We start from the raw sequence: 24,163 nt of genomic DNA on the forward strand, positions 1-24,163 counted from the left end.
TGCCCTGCACCGGCCACTGTTTACGTTTTCTGGGAGCATCATGGACAATTGATCCAAAGGTTAGCAGAGCCCTCACAGTGGACGCTGTTTATTAGGTCCGAGAAAGGGCAGACATGGGCAAACGGAAGGCATCCACTATCAAAATCCCACTCCAGCTGTGACCTTAAGGTTGCCAGTTTTTTCTTAAACTGAGATGCTTCTAAAGGGTGAAAAATTAGGGTTTTAGAAAATTACCCGTAATCAGTGGAAAACTATCCATCTGAGACTTGTTTGCAAATTTAAAAAATGTGTCCATTGGCCAGTCTACACCTAGGGGCACACTATAAAAGCATGTATTTGATCATCAAGGTCAAGGAGATGAGGGAGTTATCTGAGCATTATTTATTACCCTGGGCCACAAATAAAATGCATACTTTTTTCTCCCTTTCTCTTACACAAGCACACACGTATGTACACACACACACACACATACACACACAGTCATTAGACTTGGTGAATCATAGAGCCTAAATTTAGAGAGCTGCTGGGGAGAACCAAACACTGAACTTCATTTCCAGGACCCAGAAATACACGCCTGCATAGGGAGTTCCTCCCCAAAGTTGGGAAGTCTCGCTCCTGTCTGTAACCCTATCTCTGAGAAGAGACTCAGCTTCCAAATCTGATGCTCAGTCTGTTTGTCTCTCGTATCTGCAGAAAGCAACAGCAAGAAATTTATCTCCTTTGTCAAGGTCCCAGCTAAAACCACTCCACCCGCCGCAGAGCCTCTCTCTCTTACTGGTTCAAGGAAACTTTTCCTCCTGGTCTGAGTTCTGCTACACTAGCACTTCGGGGATGGGAAGCCCAAGGGATCCCAATACCTAAGAGACAGATAAAGAAACAAGGGAAAGAGAAGTACAGTGGTTGGAACGCGTGCAGAAAAATAATCCAAAACCCAAACTCCACCATCCCTGTATTCTCACCACCTACAGCTATATTTCAAAGGCTTGCCAGAAGAGCACGGTGGTTAGGAACACTGGCTTTGCAATCGGAGATGTCTGTGTCACCTCCAGTAAGGTATTCCTCCTGCTGGAGTCTTAACTTCCTCCTTTGTGAAATGGAGCGATTGTTGTACCCACCTCTAAGTGCGGGAGCACAGGTCTCCAAAAGCAGCCGGTTGACAGAGCCCGAGTCCCCTTTACCCAGTGAGAAAAGACATGGATGGAAAGGCCTATTTCTCCTTTCTATTTTCCATTTTTTTCCCCTTTCTTTTTCAAAACAGCGATTAGGCAGAACCCCACTAGTCAAACCCTCACCATTGTCCTGCCCAGAATAAAGGCCCTCCAGGGACTCTTCCAACTCGCGTGATGATAATTTCAGACTGGAATCTATGTATCTCAAGCCCATGTGACTCTCTCCCCTCATTCCCAAGTCACTTGCATTTCTCGCTTGGACTTCTGCAGTAGCCTCCCATCTGGCCTCCCTGCCTCCACTCTTTACTCACTGCAACAGCCAGAGTGATCTTCTCGAAAGGTCAATGGAACCATGTCCCTTCACTGCGCAAGACCTGTTAACGGCTTCCCAGCACACTCAGAATAAGTCTATGGCATGACATGGTGCCAGGCCACCTCCCACCCTCCTGTTGCTCTCCTCCGACTTGCCAAGCTCCCACCTCACTGGCCAATTTCAGGCTCTCGGATGGGCCACACTCAGTCTGACCTCAGGTTTGGGCCCAGGCAGGCTTCCCAGCCCAGACTACCCCTCCTCCAAGCCCTCTCCAGTTCCCCAGCCTCTTCCCTGACCCTCTTTAGGCCTCAGTCTCTAGCTAGCCTCAGAGAGGCTGGCCCTGACACCAGACAGGTTTCTCCTGGTTTTTCCTTGCAGGGCACTATACACAGTGCAAATTTTATTCTTACATACATATCTGTGTATTTTCTGTTACTGTCTTTCTCCTCCTCTCCCCCCTCCCCCTCTAACCCATATGCTTCATGAAAGAACACACTGTCAATTTTATTTACCTAATGAGGAGTGTAAGGCCTGGGACAGAATAGAGAAGCTCAAATATTGACTGAATGAATGAATGAATGACTTCATGAATGAATGCAATGTTCTGGGGGAAATACAATCCAAGAAAACAGGAAGGTGATTGACAAAGGAAGCCAAGCCGACCCTCCGAGCAGACACGACTGAGGGAAGGAGGGGTCACCCCGCCCCACCCCATACACCAAAGCCACCTCGCCCAAACAAGCGCCACACTAGGCCTGAGATTTGTCCTTCACCTTAAGCACTGTCTTCATCCCCTTGAAATAAAAGTGCCCTTGAGCTCAGCCAGATGAACTCAAGCACAGCCGAAGTGAGAACCACCCCTCTCTACTGAGCCCCAAGGGACCCAGAGCAAACGGCAGATGTGAAGAAATGTAGAAGGGAGGACAGACTAGAAATAAAATGGGGGTAATAAAGGGAGAGAGAGAAAATACGAATAAAGGGCTAGAGGTCACTTAACATTAAGAGAAAAAAAAAAAACTTTTTGCAACTATTTAAAATAGCCCAAGAGTTTTCCTGCCTCGCACGCCATGTCACTGCATCACCCAGTCATCATTCCCAAAATGGGATCCCTGGGCTCTGCTTTGCATCTGGGGTGGCGACCAAGTAGTGTCTACAGTTTGAGCCCACTTTAAAAATATATGCATATACAAATACACACGTGTACACACGTACACATGTATGTATGGAATTGGGTGCAGCATTAAAAGGAATGAAGGTGGCTTTGCATACACCATTATCGAAAGAAGTCCACATCATACTGTGACCTGAGAAAGCCACGCTGCAGAAGAGTATGTATGATGCGATCCCATTTCTGGGAGAACAGAATGAAAGAGGGAGAGACAGAGAGGGAGGGAGGGAGGGAGGGGAACAGACAACCTGTCACAAGCCAGTTCACATTCTCACTTCACTCAAATTCCTGCACAAAGTCACGGCCTCTGACTACCGCAGAGCTCGTGAGCCCCTTATCCTGCTTCACTTTCCTTCCTAGCACTCATCACATCACATATGTGTTTGTCGGCTTCTCTACTGTCTGTCCCTCCATGAGGACAGGGTCTCAGACTGTTTGGTTCTTGCCTCTACGTTTTGTTCATCCCTATCTCCCCAGCAACTAGAACAGGGCCCAGCACATGGGAGGCCCTCTGAAAGCTTCTTTTGTTTTTTGAGGAAATGAATAGACCCTTCCAAGAAATAACCTACAGGAAGTGGAATACGTGAGGAAGAACAGAGGCTATATATTTTATTGCCATACTCCCGCTGTCTTCTGCTTTGAATCACAATCTTATTTTCCTGTTAAAAAACTAAAAATCAACTGCAAGTTGGGGAAAGAAGATTTTCCCTTAGGCTGAACTGACATCTAACCCTCTGAAGCTTCCTAGTTCTAACCCAGAGCCGAGCAGAGTAAGGACCCATCTTCCTTCCCCGTGACAGTCTTTCTTGCCTTCTCTTTCCTCCCGTCTCCAAGCTGAATTGCTCCCTAGTTCCCTCTACTGAACACGGAAGGACCAAGAAAGGTGGGTAGCAACCTCCACCACACACAAGACAGGCATTAACCAAGAAGGACTGGATGAAGGCGAGAACAGATTCACTTGTGTTTAAGGCAGGAGAGGGCTCAGGCTGAAATAATGCAGTGGAAGGAACAACAGACACAAAGGCACTTCAAGGGAAAAGCTACCCTGTTGACAAAAGAAATCACAGTGATAATCCCGTCCTCATTGCTGTGTGACTGGTAGATCTTCAACCTTCCAAACGGCGTTTTCTAGGCTCCCGCTATGTGTGCCAGGCACCGCACCAGGCACAGACCTGCCATTTGCTCCGTAAAGTAGGCGTCTATTGGGGGACTTGGAGTTTCCTAGTTTGCTTTGTCACAGAGCAGGACTCCCTTTATTTCGCATCCCTTCTTGACCTGCAACCCAAGGAGCAGGAGAGCAATGTGGCCCATCACAGGAGTGGGTCCCCAGCACCTGGGGACCTACATACACTGTGGACTCCAAACACAGCAGCCTTTTCCCCAGCAAGCCTATGCACCCCTCGGACAATTCTGCACACCCAGGGAAGAGCACACTTGTGAGTCTCAGCCTTCGCAGCCTAACACACGTGGTGTATCTCTAGTGAGCGTCTGACACGCAGCTTCATAAATCGGGGCAAGAAATATCGACCTGCTTCCTGGTCCCGGGACCTGCAGCTCCTCATCTTCAGGATGTGGAACCTCTTCCCATAAGGAGAAGCGCTGTCAACCACAGAAAAGCAGCGTCTCCATCTCCAAGCTTTACAACAAAAAAATAAGATGATCTTCCCCATTTAGCCAAAGTGGCTGGAGAGTGAGATATGTAAATTATCTAAATAGTCTGATTAACAGTGATAAGAATAAGTCCATCCTCTCTGTCAGTTACTGATATTATCAAGTTTTCCCATTCTTAAAAAAAAGAGGAAGACTCACTCCTTGTTTTCTCTAGAGTTGGTTTCTTCCCTGCCCAGCTTTCTCCTCGTCAGTCACCAGCACTCCTGGCCACCTGAACCTCATAAAACCTGGCTTTGCTGCCACAGCGCCTATTCGAACGTCCTCTCCTGCAGTTCACCAGTGACCCCCTGGTGCTCTTCTCAGTCCTCACGTCCATCTGGATTTCCCTACACTTACTACACAATGGCGCTCTGTCTCTGAAACTCCCTTCTTTTGTTTCTATGCCCTGTATGCTCAAGGTTCTTTTTTTTTTTTTTTTTCCCTAAATCTCGAACACTCTAAACGGGATCTTTCGCCAGGAACGTACCCACGGTCTCTTCCCCTTCTATTCCCCCATCCTTGTTGGTCCCATGTAAGCCCACAGCTTCACCTCTCACCTTTGAGAAAAGACCCCTGAAGTTCGTGATCCTTCTCCCTGACTCTCTGCCCAGCTCCAGGCCACAGGCCCACCATCTGCAGACCTCTCCCTAGGAAATCCTGCGGGCACCGCCCACAAACAGACCAAAACACTCCTTCATGCATCCTCCAAGATCCCCGTCCTGTCTCACCCTCCTCCCCATTCCTGCAGCTACAACCACCTGCAAGTACATCCTCCCTTCCCTGAGCCACGGTCCCTGGTCTCACCTCTCACCCCGGCCCACAGTGCAGTCTAACTTGCTCCCGGGTCCCATCTCCTGGGCTAGCCTGGAGGCTCTCCTACAGCAGGCGCCAGCTCCATTTGGCTCTGCACGCCACAGTGCTTTGCATACAGTAGGTGCTAAAAGAATGAAAATATCCTTAACCACCACACCAAGAGCAAGCAAAGTATGTTAATGTTTTAGTAGACACTTCACTTCCTTTCAAGGTTCTCTTACCATTTGCTCCTCCGAGCAGCTATGCACCACGTACTTAGCTCGACACTGCAAGACACGGCTGCTGCTGCCACTGCTTCTACTGTTTCTGTTAATCTCTTTTGAAATTTTTTAATTTTTTTATTCTTTTTAATTTTTATTTATTTGGGGGGGGTAATTAGGTTTATTTACTTATTTATGTTTAGAGGACATACCGGGGATTGAACCCAGGACCTTGTGCTTGCTAAGCACGGGCTCTGCCACTTGAGCTACACCCTCCCCCTGGCTTCTGTTAATCTTACCACTAATACTACTGCTGCTACTACTAATAATAACAAGAGACATTCAGTGCCTACTAGGTGTCAGGTACCATGACAAGCACTTATGGGGATTATAGCATTTAACCTTCACCACCATCCCATGAGAGAAGCAGTGGTTTCTCCCCGTTTCACACGTGGGGCAACCAAAGCAGAGAGGAAAACTGAGTAACTTCTTTGTCTTCAAGGAGCACTTAGTCCAGCAAAAGAAGGCAGGCCCTGGACACACAGTGACAATGTGAGGAGCGGTACGAAGGAAAAGCACAGGATACCACGGGAACGCCCAACAAGGGGACCTCACTCAGGCCACGGGCCACGGACGCTTTCCTAAAGGAACCACGCGTCAGTGGGCACCTGAAGGACAAAATCAGGATGAGCCAGCAAAAGAGGAAGGAAGAACAAGCCACACCAAGGGACCAGGCTAGCCCTGGGAAGGCGTGGTCCGCAAGAGGTTAGGCACTGACAGTGGAAAGAGAATGTTTTCTTCAACAGAGCACTGGTCCCTGCAGCCGTCCTGTGCACTGGAAAGGGAGCCAACCTGCTGTGCCCTGTCTGCGAGGCTGGGCCCTGCACTCACCTCCCAAGCATGGTCTCCATTTCCCAGTCACACTTTAAACACAGGGTGTGGGGATGCATTTGTAATCAAATTCTTTGTGGAATGAATCCTACTTATAAAAACCCTTCATGGGGCCATATTTTTAAAGGACTATTAACAAAACGTAATGATGATTGGTGTGATAGATTCCAGTTTACCAAAAATGCAGAACCTCTCCCAGAATTCCACAGAAAGAGGGCTGTGCCATCAAGTCAAAGGGGTTTTGTCTCAGAGAAAGACAATAATTATAATCCAATGACGGCAGGTCCTTTAGACAAATCATGCAATGGGGCTACCCTCTCAAAAGAACAAAATAGATTTTTAAAATTCGCAACGATTTAAGGTACAATTCCTTGGTTTATTTGTTTGTTTTAATTTTTCTTTTTCCTTTGCCCACAACAAAACAGAATCATCCCAAGCCCTTTCCTGCCGATCTAAATTCTGTGTCTCCTTTACCATAGCTCCAATGTGCTATAAATATACCTCTTTTGTGACATAAACGCAAAGTTTTATTGTGCCGTTAGCCTTGATAGAAAGCACTGCAGAAAGTTGTTTAGAAATTAAATATCTAAAACAAGCTATTTTAAAATCCAGGGCCCTCACTATTTCATGTCTGCAATGAAGAAATTTCATCTTGGGGAGAGGAAGCTGTCTTTCACACCATATGGTTAATGGTGGTGCATAGCAATTAGCCAGGCTGATTAATGGTGAACAGACTCTAATTTTATGCTTATAATTGAGCCTGCATTTGCACCCCTGGTGCAAATTCAGCACATCCCAACTTCCACTTACAACAGGCAAGAAATCAAGAGAAATAGGATGGTGTGGAAAGTGAGAATTTTTTTCCTAAAGCCCCCTAAAGAGCATCAGATTTGCAATTTAAAAGACTGTTAGCCACACAATAGATGACAGGCTTGTGTAATAGGGTCATGGCAGTCTGGTAAACAAACAGTACCCCTTACACGGCTATAGGCTGCCAGGAAAACCGTCATCTGTAACATTAGCAGGATGACATTCTGAATATGGCTTTTCCCTCTTAGCCACGCAGTACAAACATCATTTGCCTTCAGTGGCTTGAGAATTTTATTTTTGCTATTTTTATGTTTCTGAAAAATAGAACATAAGCAGTTAAACACACCAGCCAGCATAATAAAGAGCTTTGGACCAATGAATTTTAAGAACAAGAAAAAATATAAACTGCATTAATAGCGGGTAGGCTTGTGTGTGAAAGGCATAATATATCTTTAAGTCTTTTTAAGAATAGAATTATTTCTAGCATAGTCCAAACATGTACAGATATGAGATGCAAATCTATGATTTATAGATATTCGCTGGCCTGTTGGTTAAGATCTGTCTTACTGTCTGTCTCCTATTTGCTAGAATCCCATGTAATAGTACATGGAAGATTCATTTGAATGACATGCTAACTGTGGGAAGCTAAAACAGAGATATGGCTGGAAAAATAGTAATGCAAAAGAGGCCATTTGTTTTCATGCTTTTCAGAATACTTTCTACTCGTGCGATTCTGCAAAGTGTAACTCAGCTTTAATTGTGCGATTGTTGGATACAGGATGACTCTAATTTTGTCTAATAATATCTTCTGAGAAATCTGACTCTGCTTTTGGATTTTTTTACTGCTTTAAAGTTAGAGAAAAGCAACCTGTTTTTGGAATAATTAACAAGTTTTACAAATCGCTGAAGCGAAAACTTGTGAAACTCCTGTGTATTTTAGAATAATATATTAGAATATGGTTTTTCAAGGAAGAAAAGGAAATTCTGATATACATACAAAATATAGAGAAGTTAATATTGGGGAGTTCGCTAAGCAAACACGTTCAGCCCTTTCCTGTTTTATTTCCACCTGTGGAGTTTTCGGATCACTTTGCCCACAAGCCCATGAGCAGCAAATACAGTCCACCCAGGCCGATGTGGCAGCTGGAAGCCCCAAACGGACTGGTCAGTCTCAGTCAGGAGCCAAGCATGCTTTGTACCAGGAGAGCCTGCGTGGCTAACAAAGCAATTAGTAGCCCTTCCTTGATGCAGAGTGTCATCGTCATGCTTTATCCAATTACTCAGACTGTATCGGAAGCGAAGGCCCAGGGTTACTTTACGAAGAATAAGAATCCGAAACTGCAAGTTGAAAGGCGGTTCTCTGGTTTACTCTCTCCCATGTGGAGGGTTGGCTGAGGCCATGGAAGTGAATGTGGTCTGCTTGCCCGGTTTCACATGTAGCTTCAGGCAAAAAATAAAGAAACTCATTTCTGGACGACATGAATTTTGTACCTTTCAGGGACTCATCTTTGCCATTCTTCCGAAAGCTCACTACCAGCAAGAAATATTAGTTACACTGCCATAGTTACATACAAGGTAACTAAGGTTAAGAAATCAGATGCAAGAGGGGAAAAAAGCAACCACACTCAGCTTAAGGGGGAATGATGATTGTGCACGGATGGCCATATTTTTAAGTGGGAGAATTAAAAAGGGGAACTGTAACTTTCAAGTCTTATCCAAACAGAGGCTTCTGCTGACATCAATAGAACTCTTACTCATTTTACTAGCAATGCAGTTGAGTGCATAAATTAACACTAAAAGGGTTATATTGTATTTTATCCGATTGAAAGGAAGAAGGGGAGGGCAATGCTTTGTGCCCATTAACAGTGTGATTTCAAAATGGAAATGTATGTCTTTTTAGGATGAAATCTAATAAATAATTGAGAACCACCGTGATGCCTGACACGTTGCTACCAAATACTCAAGTCTAACATTTTTTAGATTGTCTAGTAGAAGCAAGATAAATATACACCCAAAAATCGACCTGAATTCACCTAGATTTGGGATACAAATTCACCTTCTCTTTGCTAATTAAAAGGGACAAAACAAGGTGTTTCTTACCTGCACATGATCTCGTGTGTGAGCAAGACTCGGCACATTTCTGGGTTCTTGTCTTGGCCTTCATATACTATGGCCTGTAAAAAAAAAAGGCAAGATTTGAGCTAAGAATGGAACCCAGTAGCAGAGAACAAACTATCACAGGTGAGTTCTTGACCGTCCAGCAATGCCACAGGCCAATTAGCTTTCAGAGCCCAAGGCCTCACTGGGCTGATTGTTTCAAGACCTGTCGTTAAGGGTCAACCCCAGTCGAGTGGAAGGGGGTGTGTTCCTCCGTGTCCTATGAGCCACCTTATTATGAAGCACATCTTTGGATCCGTGTATGAGTTGTCATCAAGACAACCACAGTTCTCCTTTCAATTCAGATTAAAAATAAATCTAATCAATGGAGAGGAAAAAAATCTGGTAGGTTTAGCAGATTGAGAAACTAGTGATTTAAAATACAGAAAAGCACATGGATTTGATTTTTAAATGATTCGTGTTTATCGCCTTGTTTTACTGTTTCCAGCTCCAGCATGCAGTGCTCCAGCGGTAACTGGTGGAAAACAAGGGAGCGTTGGGGTTAATGAGTCCCCTCGCTAACTGTGTCCTGTTTGAGATGATTCATCAATCAGGGGGAACCCTTTATCCCACCTACAAGCCGAAAACATGTGCCCTCCAGGTCCAAACATACCCCCCTAACAGCGATACTCACCAGCACACGCTGGGAAGGTGGGGAAGGAGGGTTAAGCCATGGTTCTCTCCCTCAACTAAGAAACAGCATATCTGACTTTCAAAATCTGGAGTCACAAACCAACTCACTAGTGAAGATTTTCTGTCTGCTTTCAGTTATATGTGTACAAACATTTTGCTTAAGGTCACCAGGAAGCTTCCCTGGAACCTCAGCTTCCTAGAAGATCTCCATGTCCTCACTTGGGCCAAAGAAACACGCACAGCTTTCAGTAGAGGAAGGCTCTGCATGGAGATACATTTTAACTAACTTAACACTGTATCACTGCATAATAGTAAAATAACACAGCTTCAAATTGTTGATAGAATTACTTTCACACATTCAGATAACTCTCAATTTCTTGGTGATGAAACTACTTAAATTAACCAGAGACTAACCACCCTTTTATAGGACACAGGAAGTGCAGCAACTAACTTGTGGTTGGCTGGAACATGCTATGTTTATGAACCTGAGTCTTTGAGAACCATAAATGATGGGGGACAGCTTATGACACAGTGTGTGCAGACCCTCGGAGCAAGCTCTGCTTATGGTACCTAACTCCATTACAAAGCAAAAATTGCAACAAATATAAAAATGCTAAAAAGTATCTGCATAAGGAGAAAACATTTCTGTACCATTAGACCTTCAAAAGCTTTTTTTGGTTAGCCTGTTATAATTCTGTATTTTTTTAATGTTTTATTTTGACATAATTCTAGACTTAAAAGAAAAGTTGCAAGAATATATAAAGAATTCCAAAATACTCTTTACCCAGATGCCTCAAATTCATAAATTTGCTTTATTCTTTTTTCTGTCTGTTTGCTTTCCCTGAACCATTTATTAGTTAATTGCAGACATGCCCTAAATACTTCTGTATGTACTTCCCTGAAACAAGGAATTCTCTTACATAACCATAGCAGCACAATGCCTGAATCAGAAAATTAACACTGATACAAAAACTTAATGTAAACATTTATTGAGAATTTTCCAATTACCTAATAATGTCCTTTATAGAAAAAAAAAAGAAAAATTTTAATACCAATTACTGCATTCAGTTGTCATGTCTCCTTTAATAAGGAACATTCCTGAGCCTTTGTGTTTCATGACATTGACATTGTTGAAGAATATAGGCCATTCATTTTGTAGAATATCCTCAATCTGAGTATGTCTGATGTCTCCTCAGACTTAAAGTTATGCAGCTTAGGGCTGGAACACCACAGACGCAATGCCAAGTTCTCCCAGTGTCATATCACACTGTAACTAGCTCCATCAATGGCAGTCAACTCTGACCACTTGGTTACGGGGGTGCCTGCCACCAGAGATCACAGCCAAATTCCCGTACTGTGAAGTTAATATTCACCTTATGTAATTCATAACTGTCTTCTGGGGAAATCATCTAGATTATGTTAATGCAGTATTGCTCAAATTTTCACCCATTAGTTTTAGCATGCACAGATGATGGCATTCTTAAAAGACCTTTTAAATATCCAAGAAGTTTCTTTACTCAAGAAAATGCATTAAGTCAATCGAAAATGTTTTAAAAAAACAAAACGTGTATCTCGCTACTTTATGTATTGCAATCGCTGCTAAAAAAAAAAAAAATCAAAGAAACACTGTAAACAACTGATTAAATCTCATACACGGTGCTAAAAAATTCTAATCATGCATTTCTGCGAAATCCTATTATCACTACATGTTTAGTATGTTCTCTTAATACCCCTGACAACCTCTGTTTCAACTTTAGTTTTCTGTCATGCTAAACTAATACAAGTAATTTGGTAAATAAAATTCACAGGTATTAATGGGGTTTTCCCTCTTGTTTAAAAAAAATGGCTTTTTTGGGGGGGAAGGAGTATCAGTTACATCAGACTTTCTCATTTTGATTCTTTCTAGATAAGACCAATATTATTTTTACTGAGGCTGCTGGTTCTACTGAAATCAGTGGGCCCGTGATAATGCTCAATTAAAGATATGCTGCAGTGAAAATATGTTGATGGCGCCCCCAAACAGCAGGTGATCTGCAGACTCCCAGGAGCCCCATGCTTTTATCTTTGGTGACTTGAACATCCCTTGTGGAAGGCCCAGGGCCTCTGTTGTGCCTCTCTATCAGATATCAACCTGACACTCCGCTTCTGGCAGCAGAGTCAAAATGGAGACTCTCTAAATCAAGCAGAGAAAAATGAAAGCATGAGTTTGGATTTTCCCAGAAATAAGTGAGGAACTCTGGGGAGGGGGGGAACCATGACGTTTCTGCTGTCCCTTTCCTCGGGGCCTCAACAGAACAAAGTTTTCAGCACATCAACAACAGAAAAAGAAGTGTTTGCTGCTTCTGTGGCTTCTGAAATAAAAGCAAGTGACATGGAGAGTCTTTGCCCTCTCTTGGGGAGGAGAACTAAAATCCTGGAAATAGGGTAATCTAGAGCCTCAGCCTAATAGAGCTAGCTATCAAGTGGAACTCCATCAAAGGCAGATACACCTCCCTCGCTAAGCAGTTTTTGTTACTGAAAAGGCTCGTTCACACACACACACACACACACACACAATGATAAAAGTAGGGTCCAAGAAATCAAACTTCTGATGAGATTCAACAGAAGAAAACAGGATAAATCTATTTTGATGAAAGTCTCTGCTGCAGAGGGCGACAATAAGACAGACTTAAAAATGCCACCAAGCTGTCCCTCCAGCTCACACACGCATCAAACCTCTACCAACTACATTTAGTACACATGACAAGATGGAGTCACAGTACGCAAACCCAGATTTTACGCCTAAAAGGCTCCTTGAACAGCAACTCAGGGAGAAGTTTCTGCTTTTCTTTCTAATTTGAATATGTGCCTCGGTGGGGTGTGAGTGAAGCTCATTGAGGCTGGATCAGCTGGGAGATTACAGAAGCATATGAACAGCATTGACTACTTTAAGTGAAACCTTTTTAATAGACAGCTGGTTTAGGATGCAGACAATGGAACACCAAGAAGAAGGCTTATTTCCACCCTCCATAGTAAATCACATGTCTGCTCACTGTAAGAAAAGTAGTATGCTGTGAGAGAAACAAACACAACAGTGGTTTAAATAAATCAGTGTGCTTATCAGGACTAAGGATGGAGGCCTGTATAGAGATGGGCAGGAGGGGGAAAGAACGTATATAAAATACATTACTTAAATAAATGAATTGATGGTGAAGCAAGTTGAGACTCTAACCAAAGAAACAAAAAAATATGGTATCAAGTAGAAAATGATGTTTACGCTAATCTTGCCAACGGCAAATAAATCCCTAAGGTGGCAGGAACGCTTGTGCAGGAAGGAAAGTAAAAGAATAAACAGCACGAACTTCATCTCAACTTTAAAAACCTGGTGAAACTGACAAACAAGTTGTCAAAACTTGTCATATTTGGAGCGGATTTATTTTTCTGAATATACTAGCCTCCTTTTTCTTAATGTTCTCTGATAAGCATAAAGAAAATATCACAACTATTTTTAATGCTCTATTAACTTTCGGATTGAGTTTTTTTTTCAAGAATTTTTTTTTATATAACTAACAAGAAAGAAGGAAAAATAGGACTTGTTAAACTTTCACATCCTTACACAACAACAGCGCCAGGTTTACTGCGAGAGGAGAAAATGCCATTAATTTCAAATGCCCAATTACACATTACCCTACACCATCTTTGAAAGGAAATAAATCAGTCAACAGAAAAAATCTGCCTCGGTTGCCACTGTTTTAGACGCATCTTGGGAAGTGTGGTTCACTTCTGCTTTTCTAAAATATCACTAAAATATCTTAAAAGTTAATTGAAACTTGCTATGGATAAAGACCACACGGTATAATGAAAAATACATGGTGAACGTATACCAGAATCACGCTACCAGGGGATGCCAGAGGAAATACAGAGGATCCAGCACAGCTTTTCTTTGTTTACTTTTCTGATAGTTTTAACTCTTTGCGTTCCCTGCCAAAAGCAAGTGGACAAAGAATACTTTTGACTTTGTTTCATTGAAACCCGAAAGGGTTTTAGGAACAAAATGTTTTCATTAGAAGTCTTTCTTGGCTTACAAACAGTAAGATTCTTGTCATTAGTTTGGAAGGGCAGAAAGAGAGAATGAAAGAAAAGGAGAGAAAAGAAAAGGAGGAAGCGGGAAAGAGGAAGGAAAAAGGAAGGAAGACAGGTAATCAGGTTACTTATAACTAACAAAAACTTCTAATTTTCCACTTAAATCAAGAGTCATCTTGAAAACACGTCACTCTTTTTTCCAAATACAAAATAAAAGGCCAAACCTAACTTGTCACATTCATGAATGTACAAAGTACCTCCTTCAACCGGAAGTTAAGTGTCCTTTGACTACAAACTGCCTTTGGCAGCAAATTACCAAGAACTGAAACTAATGAAAAAATACCATGAGCACCTACAATGTCAATGCACTGTAATATTAATCACTACATTCGACCACCAAGTTCCACTGCTTGTCACTTAAAAAAAAAAAAAAAAAGTGTTAGCCAGTGTGGTTTGAGAAATTTCCAGTAGGTGAAGGAACCCTAGTTAAAAACTAACCTGTGCCAAAGAAAGCACTACTAATCTGACATTTCATAAACAATTGTGTCAAACAGCAATCCAAAATTAATAGTGGGATAAAATAAAAAATTATTTTGCTTCAATTAGCAGCTTGGCTACTGGTGAACACATTACAAAGATGTAATTTCAGCTCAGCAGGCCGGTTTTCAGGACTGAATTCGGAAAGTTGCAAAGGAATGATACCATGTTCAGTTACATCACAGCCTTGAATAAAAAGAGAGTGTGTCCCAAAAGCAGTTAGCTTTAGAATGCATCTTTCCTGTCTCAGAGAAATAGAATCCCTCATGCTATCCAAACACCACGATAAAAACGGGATCATTCTAACAATACCATACTACATATTACTTTTTCTGGCAATAATAAAAGACACTTCAATCATATGACAGCTGCATTTACTATCTGTGTTAGTAGATACAACTGGTTTTGTCAACACAGCGGGGCAATCATAATAATAAAATAATAAAAGCAGCTAATTTATTAAGCACTTAATATGCGCCAGCCACTGTTCTAAGCACTCTTACGTGTATGAATTCATTGAATTTTCACAACAAAGCTTCCAGGTAGGTGCTACCACCACTTGCGTTAGTTTCCAAATGCTTACATATTTTAATTACTCACTAAGACCAAATCATTGTTGCTCAACAACTGTATAAACAATTCACCAGCATCCAAACACTCCTCCTTTCCTCTCAGCAGTGTAAGACACAAGAACAGACTATCCGTGCAGTCATACAAGTTCGACAAACGCATCACGACTAATATGTTCGTTTTTAATGCTGTTCAAACATTCGCATGGAAACAGCTCTAGCGTAAATATCCCCGAACAAATGGCTGTATATTATCCAGGAGGGAGCAGTTGGACCGCCAGACTGGGGAAGCACTGGGCCATCTGGCTCCGGCAATCTCTCCAAAACCATCAGCTTTGTTTTCACCCCCAGACTCCAAACAACACATTTTCCACTGTGATGAGTTTACATTTTCCCAAACACAGGTCCTGATCATGCATAAAAATTCCAAACTTCTTCATTCCTCTATGTGCAAGGAAATTTAAATCACCTGCATTTTTGACATGTTACCAAAGAAGAGAGAGCGCTGCTGAAATATGGCTCCTAACTATAAACTTGCCCTGTTCTTTTTTGTTTGTTTGTTTCTCCAGATACATGGAAGGACGTCTCTGCTGGCCTAGCTGAATTTCTTTGGAACTTATCGATACACTAAAAATGTGTTTATCCACCAATGAAGAACCATGAACTGAAAGGGTTGTTAATCAAATCTACGTAGCTGTGGCAGGAAATAATGAAACAATCAATAGGAAAAAATGCACTTGCATCAATAACTTAAAGTACCGGGAACATCAAAACAAACATATAAAGATTAGCTGGAAAGAGAAATATGACAGCATTTCTGATTATTGTGCCTTAGATTTTCCACTGTGCAGGGACTTTTTAAAGGACCCCTCACCATACCACCTACCTTCAAATCGATACATATAAAGATTACGTGGCCATTTTTTCCCCCTTAAAAAAAAAAGCTTTTGTTTGGAGGCAGGGAGTGTTTTGTTTCTGATAACTTTGTGGAATTTGTTACTCTTTAAGTGATAAAAATGTCACTTTTTTCAAAGGAAGATGGTAGGAGGGGAGGTAAGTTAAAGGCTTTTAAAAAAAAAAACTAAAGCTAACTCACTGAAGCAATCACAGAACATAATTATATTCCAAATACTACATGAAAATCTGAAATGAGCCCCATTAAACCTCAGACCTTCCCCTACTGGATTCATTCGGGTCTCTGCATTCGACAGCCATAAACTTCTGGATCCTTCAGGCCTTTCTGCATGCTCACTAATGGAATACCAAAAACAGCAATGACACAAAAACAACCTATTTTTAGTCCAGCTAAACTTGGTTTTGAACAACCCTTCCCAAAAGCAAGCCTCTTATTTTCTAGTTGGCGGACAAATTTTTTAAATATCATTATATCCTTTTTGTTTTATAAGAGAACCAGAGGACTAAGAAGGCTTAAATCCTTACACATTCACTTCTAATAAAGCTTCCCCTTTCCTGGTAGCATCCAAAATTAAGAGTCACCACCCAAAATAGTGTAATGAGACACTTTGAAAAGGTGTGAAATACTGTGTCATACCAATACATCTTGGTTGATTGAGTACATTTCTGTTTGATCTCAATGGTGCTAACTCCACCCAAGATCAGGAACATTCTATGAAAATATAAAGGCGCATAACTATTTTTGAATTTTGCTTGCTAAAGATTCTCTTCCAGTTTTAACCCCAACTTGTGAGTCAAAGGCATGACATCATACACATAAAGTTGCATCTCGGAGGTGGAAAATGTTAAGAGAAGAGACTTCAACTGTGTCTAGATAACCCCTCCAAGTTTTATGATGTTATTAGAACTCATCACATCACTGAAATTATTCCATTCTGCACTCTATAAATATCAAAATCCTGAGTCTATCTGAAAGAATTTCATGGGGGGGGGGTGTTACTGGGGAAAGGGGAGTAACCATTTAATCAGCCAGCTTTTATCAAGGCTTACTTTTGATGGAAGGGGTCACTGCATACTTAACTGAAGTCAAAAACTGAAGAAATTTAAACTCAGACTTGGTATTTAATCAGCATAGAATAATTTCAAGCCAGATGAGAACCCACTGTTTTACTCACCAAGGCTAAAACGTAATAATTATGTCACAGCCAAGGACGGTTATGCTTCTTCAAACTGATCTGCTTTTTGAAGACTGTTGTATTAGCTGTGTACACAAGAAGCTAACCTACTTCCCTAACTCTTCCAGCACATAATCAAGGAACAAGCAACCGGATAATGGGCAGGGATTGCCTTTCAAAGTAAAAGCTACAGAGGAGGCATCAGACAACTCCTGTGAAAGCAAACAGGTATGCCTCAAAAAAGCTTTTTCTTCTTCCTATTTTTAGACCACCTTCAGATAATTATTTAAAACTTTTTTTCAGGTCACTCCCCACCAAAATACATAATTGCATCCATTTATAAATTTAACTTTCAGCCAGATGGCAGATGACTTTATCACACTTGCTATGACTAAACTATATATGGTTCTGGTCTCACCCCCACCCCTATGACTGATAGAATTTAGGATACCAAGCAGTCAAAGAATGCCTTAAACTGTGGTTTTTCTTAAGCTCTATGGCCTTGTTAGTAAAATGATTTTTGATGTACTACTTGATAAATATCAAGATTATTCTTCCACTGATGGAGTGTAAAGTCAGTTCACTTCATAATAGGACAGTCAATTCATGGGCACTATTTAGGGGCCTAAAATCAAGCTTAAAGAGAAGTTAACACTTTAAACACATCCTAAGTTTGTGCTCCTTACAATTGTCCACTTCGTAGAGCTGCTTATAATTTAATATCTAAGTGACCAAAGCTTCACAAGTAGACAGGTCTTATTTACTGGTTTGTGGGGCTTTTATCTTTCAAAAAGTAATTCTAATAAATCCATAAGGAGTATGTGCTAGAATTCATACTTTCCATCTCCCCTCTTATCTTTTCTTTCCTATGGTAAGAATGACAGGAAAAGTTATCTGAGGTACCAAAGACAATTTTTTAAAACAAAACTCCACTTGAGACATTTTTGTTTTGACACTATTTTTTTTTAAGTTACTGAAATCAGTCTTTTTTGTTTTTCTGATTGGCAGGGGAAAAAAGTTTTAACAAAATACAATATGTCCAAATGAAAAGAAATTATCTCATGTAATGATAAAAATCAGAATAGTAATAAATAATAAAAGTATAAATGTGGATTTACTCTGAACAATTGACTAAAATAAACAGATTTTCAAAACAGCCAAGTATTTTGGGCTAATAACTTGAAATAAATTTCAGTAGATACTTATTTACCATTTTAAAAATACATTTCATACCCTCATGTTTTCTAGTTGGTTCACAATAACATGTGAAAGTAATAATTAAAATTAGCTGTTACTAAATTGGCTCTTGTTAAGCAGATTCTAAAACTCCCAATAGCTTATTAATGTGCATTTGGTACAACATATTTAAGTCATGGCTTATCTAAAAATAATTTTTAAGTATGTATGCATACCCTAATTTGAAACCTTCCAAGTCAGCATCTATGAAGATTATCTTCTTTATTTTAAAGGGAATATTTAAAAATCACAATCAAGCAAATGAGCTTTAACCCTCTTACTAAATTGGTGGTTAGTAGACAAGGATAACTTTTCTTTGTTCTGATTTCTTTCCCCCACCCAATAAAGCTGTCTTCTTTTTTGTTAAGTCCTCCAAAAACCTAACCAGATACTTAATTCCGAAACTAAACTTTTTCTTAAAATTAAGAAGAAAAAAAAACCACTCCTGCTCCTCGTTAAAACGTCAGACCTCTTTTCTGACTCGGCTCATAATTGTATCTTTTAAACCATAACTCAGCCTTAATGTATACTGCCTGGCACCCGCGTGTTGGGGAACTTAAGAAAAATGCCGTCGATATACCTTTAAGACCACAGGCTCACTCATGCTGCCTGGCTTCTTGCCAAACTCAGAGGCAAAAGCAGGAGGACTTTTGCAAAATATCCTCTAACAATTGTCGCTCCCTCTTCCAACACTACCACCACGACCACCTCTTTTTAAAAAAAAAAAAATGGAGTGGATAACCTGCGCTCTCGGTCCATCTCACCATTCCTGGGGAAGCTGCCTCTGCCCCTCATCCGCTTCCTCTACCCTCTCCCTCCAGAGGGAGGCCCTGATGGTTTGAGTTTCTACAAGTTCATCCCACTCTGCACTAAGGTCCCTGGGCACCTTTTTCGCCCCCTGGGAGTTCCCGGCCGGGTCAAAGGAAGTTCAGCCCATATTCTCCCCACTCAGTACCCCATAGTCGTTCATTCACAAGGTCTGAATTTCCCGGGTAGGGAAGGAGCGTCGAGCTATCTTCTCCACGCGGCAAGCCGAAGCGCGTAAGAGCGTTTGGGAGGCAGCGCTAAGAGCGCCGTCCACGAGACGCGCCGGTACTGAGGGTTCGAGTCCCAGCCCTCCTGCTGCGGAGTAGCCAGCTTCTTGACTCTCCCAAGTTTCGCCGCCCTAGAGTCACCCCCACGGCGCGAAATTAAGAAACTTACTTGTTTTGTCATGGAGTCAATGAGGCGCACGTAGAAATCCTGCTCCGTCCTTATTCCTGGAGGAGAGGGTGGGGGAGGGGGGCGAAAGAGAATTAAGTGAGAGAAGATCTGCACGAAACAAACGAACGAACAAACAGCGGGGCTTCAAGGCTGATGGAACTCCAACCGCCCTGGAGACGCACAGCCAGGACCCCCGCTTCCCCAGGGTCCAGAGAAGCGCCTCTGGCCTAGCCCGAGCGCATTTGGAAGCCAGCCCCCAAGCATGGCAGCTGGGAATAAGGCGGACCCCCACCTGGCTACTCTCCTTTTCCCAGGCGGAGCCCCTCTGCGTGCTCTCTGGGAGCCACCCAGGCCATGACCTCTCTAGCCCCCGGAACTCAGGGGACTTTGGACATAAAGTCTACGCTAAGCCAAGGAAACCTGCCCCAAGAAGAGGGAGGAAGAAAGCGCTCAGCCCAGCGGGGGCCAGGACGCCACACCTGACCCCAGGTACGCGCCGGCGGGCGCAGGCGCCTTCGGGCCACTCAGAACCTCCTCAGGTGAAACCGCTTGAGGCGAAACTCAGGTGAGGCGGGTTTACCCCGAAGATGGCGGACGGCTGGGCTTTCGCTCGGGGCTCTCGCACACCTGAAGCTCCTCGCGCCCCCTCCCCGCCCCCGGGGCCCCGAGGTGCCGGCGCGGACCAGGTGGGAGCCTCACCATTGCTGTAGAGGAGCTGCAGCCGGTAGTGAATCCCGTTATTGGTCTTTTCGCTGTTGGCTTCCTGCGTTGCACCGGGACGCAAAGACACAGCAAGAGATGCAGGAGAGAGGTCAGCGTGAGCTAGTAGACGGACTTCGAGGCAACTTTCCCCAAGCAGGGACCTCTGGCCGGGGAGCCGGACAGAGTCGGGAGCAGCAGAAATTGCCTGCATCTGTGATCCCTCTGCCGTCCCCCCCGACACTTACTGCTCCCTCTAACCTTACGGAAAATTCTGTGGGACGCGCACGGGCGATACCCTTACAAGGGCCGGGGGGCTCGAGCCTGGGCCAGCAGAGGCAGGAGCCGCGCGTGCTTGCGCGGTCGAGGGCGCGTTCATCTCGGTCGCCCTTGCCTCCGGAGTGCGAAGGCGGGCTCGCCTCCCTCCAGCTCAGGGGGCTCCGCGCGAACTTTTTTGGAGCAGAACCTCATGGATGATGAGCCCGGGTTCGCTCAGAACGGGACGTTGGCTAGGGGGACCCCGCGCACGAGTGTGTTATGGATGCTTTGCACTCGCGGAGGAGCGTGCCTCCCGAAGCGCCTGGGCCTGCTCCCCAGCCGGGGGCGGGGGGCAGCGGCGCTGCGCCCACTTACTTTTTCCTTCTCCACGAACCCCACAAATGCTGTCCTCTCGATCTCCACGGGCTGGCCCTGTCTGTCGTAGAGGGCCAGGACGAAGTGGAAGAAGTTGGATTTCCGCAGATTGGAAGGCGGCTGCTTCTCAAAGTGAGCCCGGGCCAGACCCACCCCGCTGCGGCCAAAGACGCAGAGTTAGACGGCTAAGCGGGGCAACTACCCGCGACCCCTTGTCCCCCCTTACACACGCGTGAACCTTCAAACATCCACCTTCTCTGCCCCCAAAACGCCCATGGGCGCCCTAAACTCCCCCTCAGGTGCCTCGGGCCCAACAGGCGACCGGACATGCGTGCCTTCGCCTGTCCCGTCCTCCCCTCCGAGGACCATTGCGCCCCAGAACTTGCCAAAGAGGTGTGAAAGTTTGTTTGGGTTTTGCGCAGAAGATAAAATACTGTAAGCATTTACTCCCACCTGAGGACGCGTTGCACGGGGATAAAGAAAAGTACGGGTGGTTGAGGTGGACCCGCGGTCGCCGAATAAAGCTGGTCGTTTACAACTTGCAGGAGGGTATGGGAGTTGGTTCCCACCACCCCCTCGAATCTCCCATAGGCAGCTGAGAATGGATGGAGAACATGCTCAGCTCCTCTCTACAGCAGCCACACTTCAGGAAACCTCATGTGCCACCCACAACAGCCAGCCGTGGGTGCCCGGCCTCGGGAAGCCGCATGTACTCCCAAGTAAAGCATGTGGAGAAAAAGAATCTGAGGGTGGAACTCAGACCTGTCACGGGTAGTCGCTGTGGGAAAGGGACCTGGTGATTTTTTTTTTAAAGACCTTTCCTGACTAAGTTTCGCTGTTCCCCAGAAATCCTCACACTCATTCCAGAAATCCTATGGACAAGGGCTGACGGCTGAGTGTGCCTTCCGGGGGGCTGGAGGCTTGGGCGCCAAGGGCGAAGGGCGGCCACTGACAGCAAGACCTACCCGACACAAGAGCGCTCACACACGCAGGCGCCATACACACACACACACACACACACACACACACACACTCACACACACTCACACACTTTCGCTTCTAGCCCAGTTACCCAACTCACTCTCACTACCAGCCACCCCCATCTTTATAATCAGCGGGGATGAGAGCAGTGTTGTGGCCCGGAGAAGATGAGGATGATGTAATTAGTCATCTTCCTTCTTCCCCTTCCACCCTCTCTGGGCCCGATTGAGCCTGGGGCCACCAGATCTCCCACTCATCCAAGCCCAGCTGAAGCCCAGGAAAAAAATAAAGGCCATATCTCACTTTGGACCAGGAGTGCCCAGAAAGGGTACTGAGAGTGCCCAGGAAAGTTCCCCCAGGTCAGTCTCCAAGGGCAGTTCCCCCAGGCCACACTGTCTAGCATCCCAGGTGCTGAGAATGGCAGAGGGGCTAGAAGGGGCCATGGTGACAGAGGATGGGGAGACTTTTAGAAGATGTCAGAATTAAAGTTAGGAGTTGCTGTTCTCAAGAACAACTAAAAGCTAGAGAGGGAGGGACAACCAGAGAGGAAGAAACAAGAGAAGATAGTCGGAGAAAATGGAAAGAGAAAAGAGGAGAGAAAAGGAATTAAGAGAAGGAGACAGAAGAGGGAAGAGTTAAGAAAGAAGAGGGGGGAAAGAAGGAAGAGAGGGAAGAAAGAAAAGAAAACAGCAAAAAGAAAGGAAATAAAGAAAGAAGGAGGAAGGGGAAAAGGAAGTAAAAGGAGGAAGGGAGGGAGGAAAAGAAGGAAAGAAAGTTTTAAAAGGAGAGGAAAGTAAAGAAGGAAGAAAGAAAGGAGGACAGAAAGAATGAAGGAAAGTAGGGGGGGAGGAAAAATAAGAAAAAAAGAAAGGGAGAGAGAAAGGAAAAGAAAGAAAAAAAAAGAGAGAGAGAAAGAGGAAAGAAAAGGGAAAAGAAAGAAAAAGAAAGAAAGGCAGCCGGCCGGAAAAGAAATAGCAATCACAAAAAAACCAGATATCCAACATCATGCTGGTGAGACGCCTCTTCTGGCTTAAAACAGAATGAAAACCGTCACAGACGAGGCAGAGGAAAGTGCCGGCAAAGCGTGGTCTCCTCTCAGGCAGCTCGCGGTTCTCCGGCCGCAGGCGATCAAGACAGCGCGGCCGGGGAGCGCGAAGCCCCGGAGGCGAGCAGACCCGAGCGGCAGACACGAGAGTGCGGCCCGGCCCCGAGGCGGCCGCTGCAGCTACCGCCTCCCGGCCCTACTGTTCGCGGCTCGCCTCCCCGGCCCCAGTCCCCGAGCGGTACCCACCTCTGCGCCGCCGTGTTGGCGTCCAGCACCCCGGCGCCCTGCATCCACGTCCGCACCGCGTTCATGCCGCTGCCCAGCGGCTCTTCCTTCATGCTGCTTCCACTCCGTTGGATGCTTTCCTGAATCCCAAACATGAAAACAACCTTTTCTTGTGGAAAATCTCCTCCCCCTTGAAAATTAAAAAAAAAAGGGGGGGGGGAGAAAAAAAACGCCAGCCAGAGATTTTTTTTTTTTTTAGCCGATGAACTCGCGCTAGATCAACGCGGGCTGGAAAGCAAATTTTTAAAAAATGTAAACCTTCACTCAAAACTGAGCGATAACTAGAAAAAAAATAAGAGAGAGAGAGAGAGAAAAGAAGGGAAAATCCAACAAAAAGACCAAAATAAAAAAAATAGAGATGTATGCTTGGCTGTTGGGGGTTGTTTGGTTAATTTTTGGTTTGGGTGCTTTTTTTTTTTTTTTTTTTTTTTTTTTTTTTTTTTTTTTTTGGTAATGATCACAGGCCAGTGGAGGACAGGAGGGGCTGGAGTTTCCTTTTGTAGAGGTACCGTTCACTTGAAGAAGCAGGAAGAAAAAAAAAAAAAAAAAAAACCCTGATGGCAATTTAAGAAACAATAGACTCAACTCGCGCTGCCGGCTTTGCTACTTCAAGTGTCATTTTCCACAACCAGGCAAGTTTTTCCTCTTTTTTTTCCCCCCTCCTTCTCTCCCAACCAAAGATGTTTCTTTCCTTTCAGTGCGTATAGACGAGGAGGACGCTGGTTGCCGTAGACAGATACACCAGAGAGGGAGAGTGGGGTGGGGGGAGGGGGGAGGGGGTAGGGAGAGACAGAAAGATAGAAGAGAGGAGGAGAGGAAAGGAGAGGAGAGGAGAGGAGAGGAGAGGGAGAAAGAGAGAGGGGTGGACCCTGCTGGTTGGAGATTCTGTTTTCTCCTTGCTAAAATAGAAGTGATTTGCAGGCTTTCCCTATGGAATCCAGTTTGACTCTCCCCAGAGCTAAACACAGGCACACTAACCCCAAAGGGAGGAGGCGGGGCCCGCGACTCGTGGGCCCGCC

General features: G+C 44.2%; 1 protein-coding gene across 8 annotated transcripts in view; it reads right to left on the bottom strand.

Moving 5' to 3' along the window:
• Window positions 1-23,937, bottom strand: part of EBF1 (EBF transcription factor 1) — a 397,534-nt gene extending 373,597 nt beyond the window's left edge. For 7 of the 8 annotated variants that reach the window (XM_032477206.1, XM_032477205.1, XM_032477202.1 and 4 more), the window contains exons 1-5: window positions 23,106-23,239; window positions 20,834-20,990; window positions 20,201-20,264; window positions 19,502-19,557; window positions 9,115-9,188 (exon numbers count right to left, since the gene is read on the bottom strand). In XM_032477206.1, coding sequence (XP_032333097.1) covers window positions 9,115-9,188; window positions 19,502-19,557; window positions 20,201-20,264; window positions 20,834-20,990; window positions 23,106-23,239 — 485 coding nt within the window. Of the gene's footprint in view, window positions 1-9,114; window positions 9,189-19,501; window positions 19,558-20,200; window positions 20,265-20,833; window positions 20,991-23,105 lie in introns of all 8 variants that reach the window. The other variant, XM_032477200.1, reaches the window with a different exon arrangement.
• Between the last annotated feature and the right edge of the window lie 226 nt (window positions 23,938-24,163).

Source organism: Camelus ferus, chromosome 3 (genome assembly GCF_009834535.1).
Source record: "Camelus ferus isolate YT-003-E chromosome 3, BCGSAC_Cfer_1.0, whole genome shotgun sequence".
NCBI classification, from domain to species: Eukaryota; Metazoa; Chordata; class Mammalia; order Artiodactyla; family Camelidae; genus Camelus; species Camelus ferus.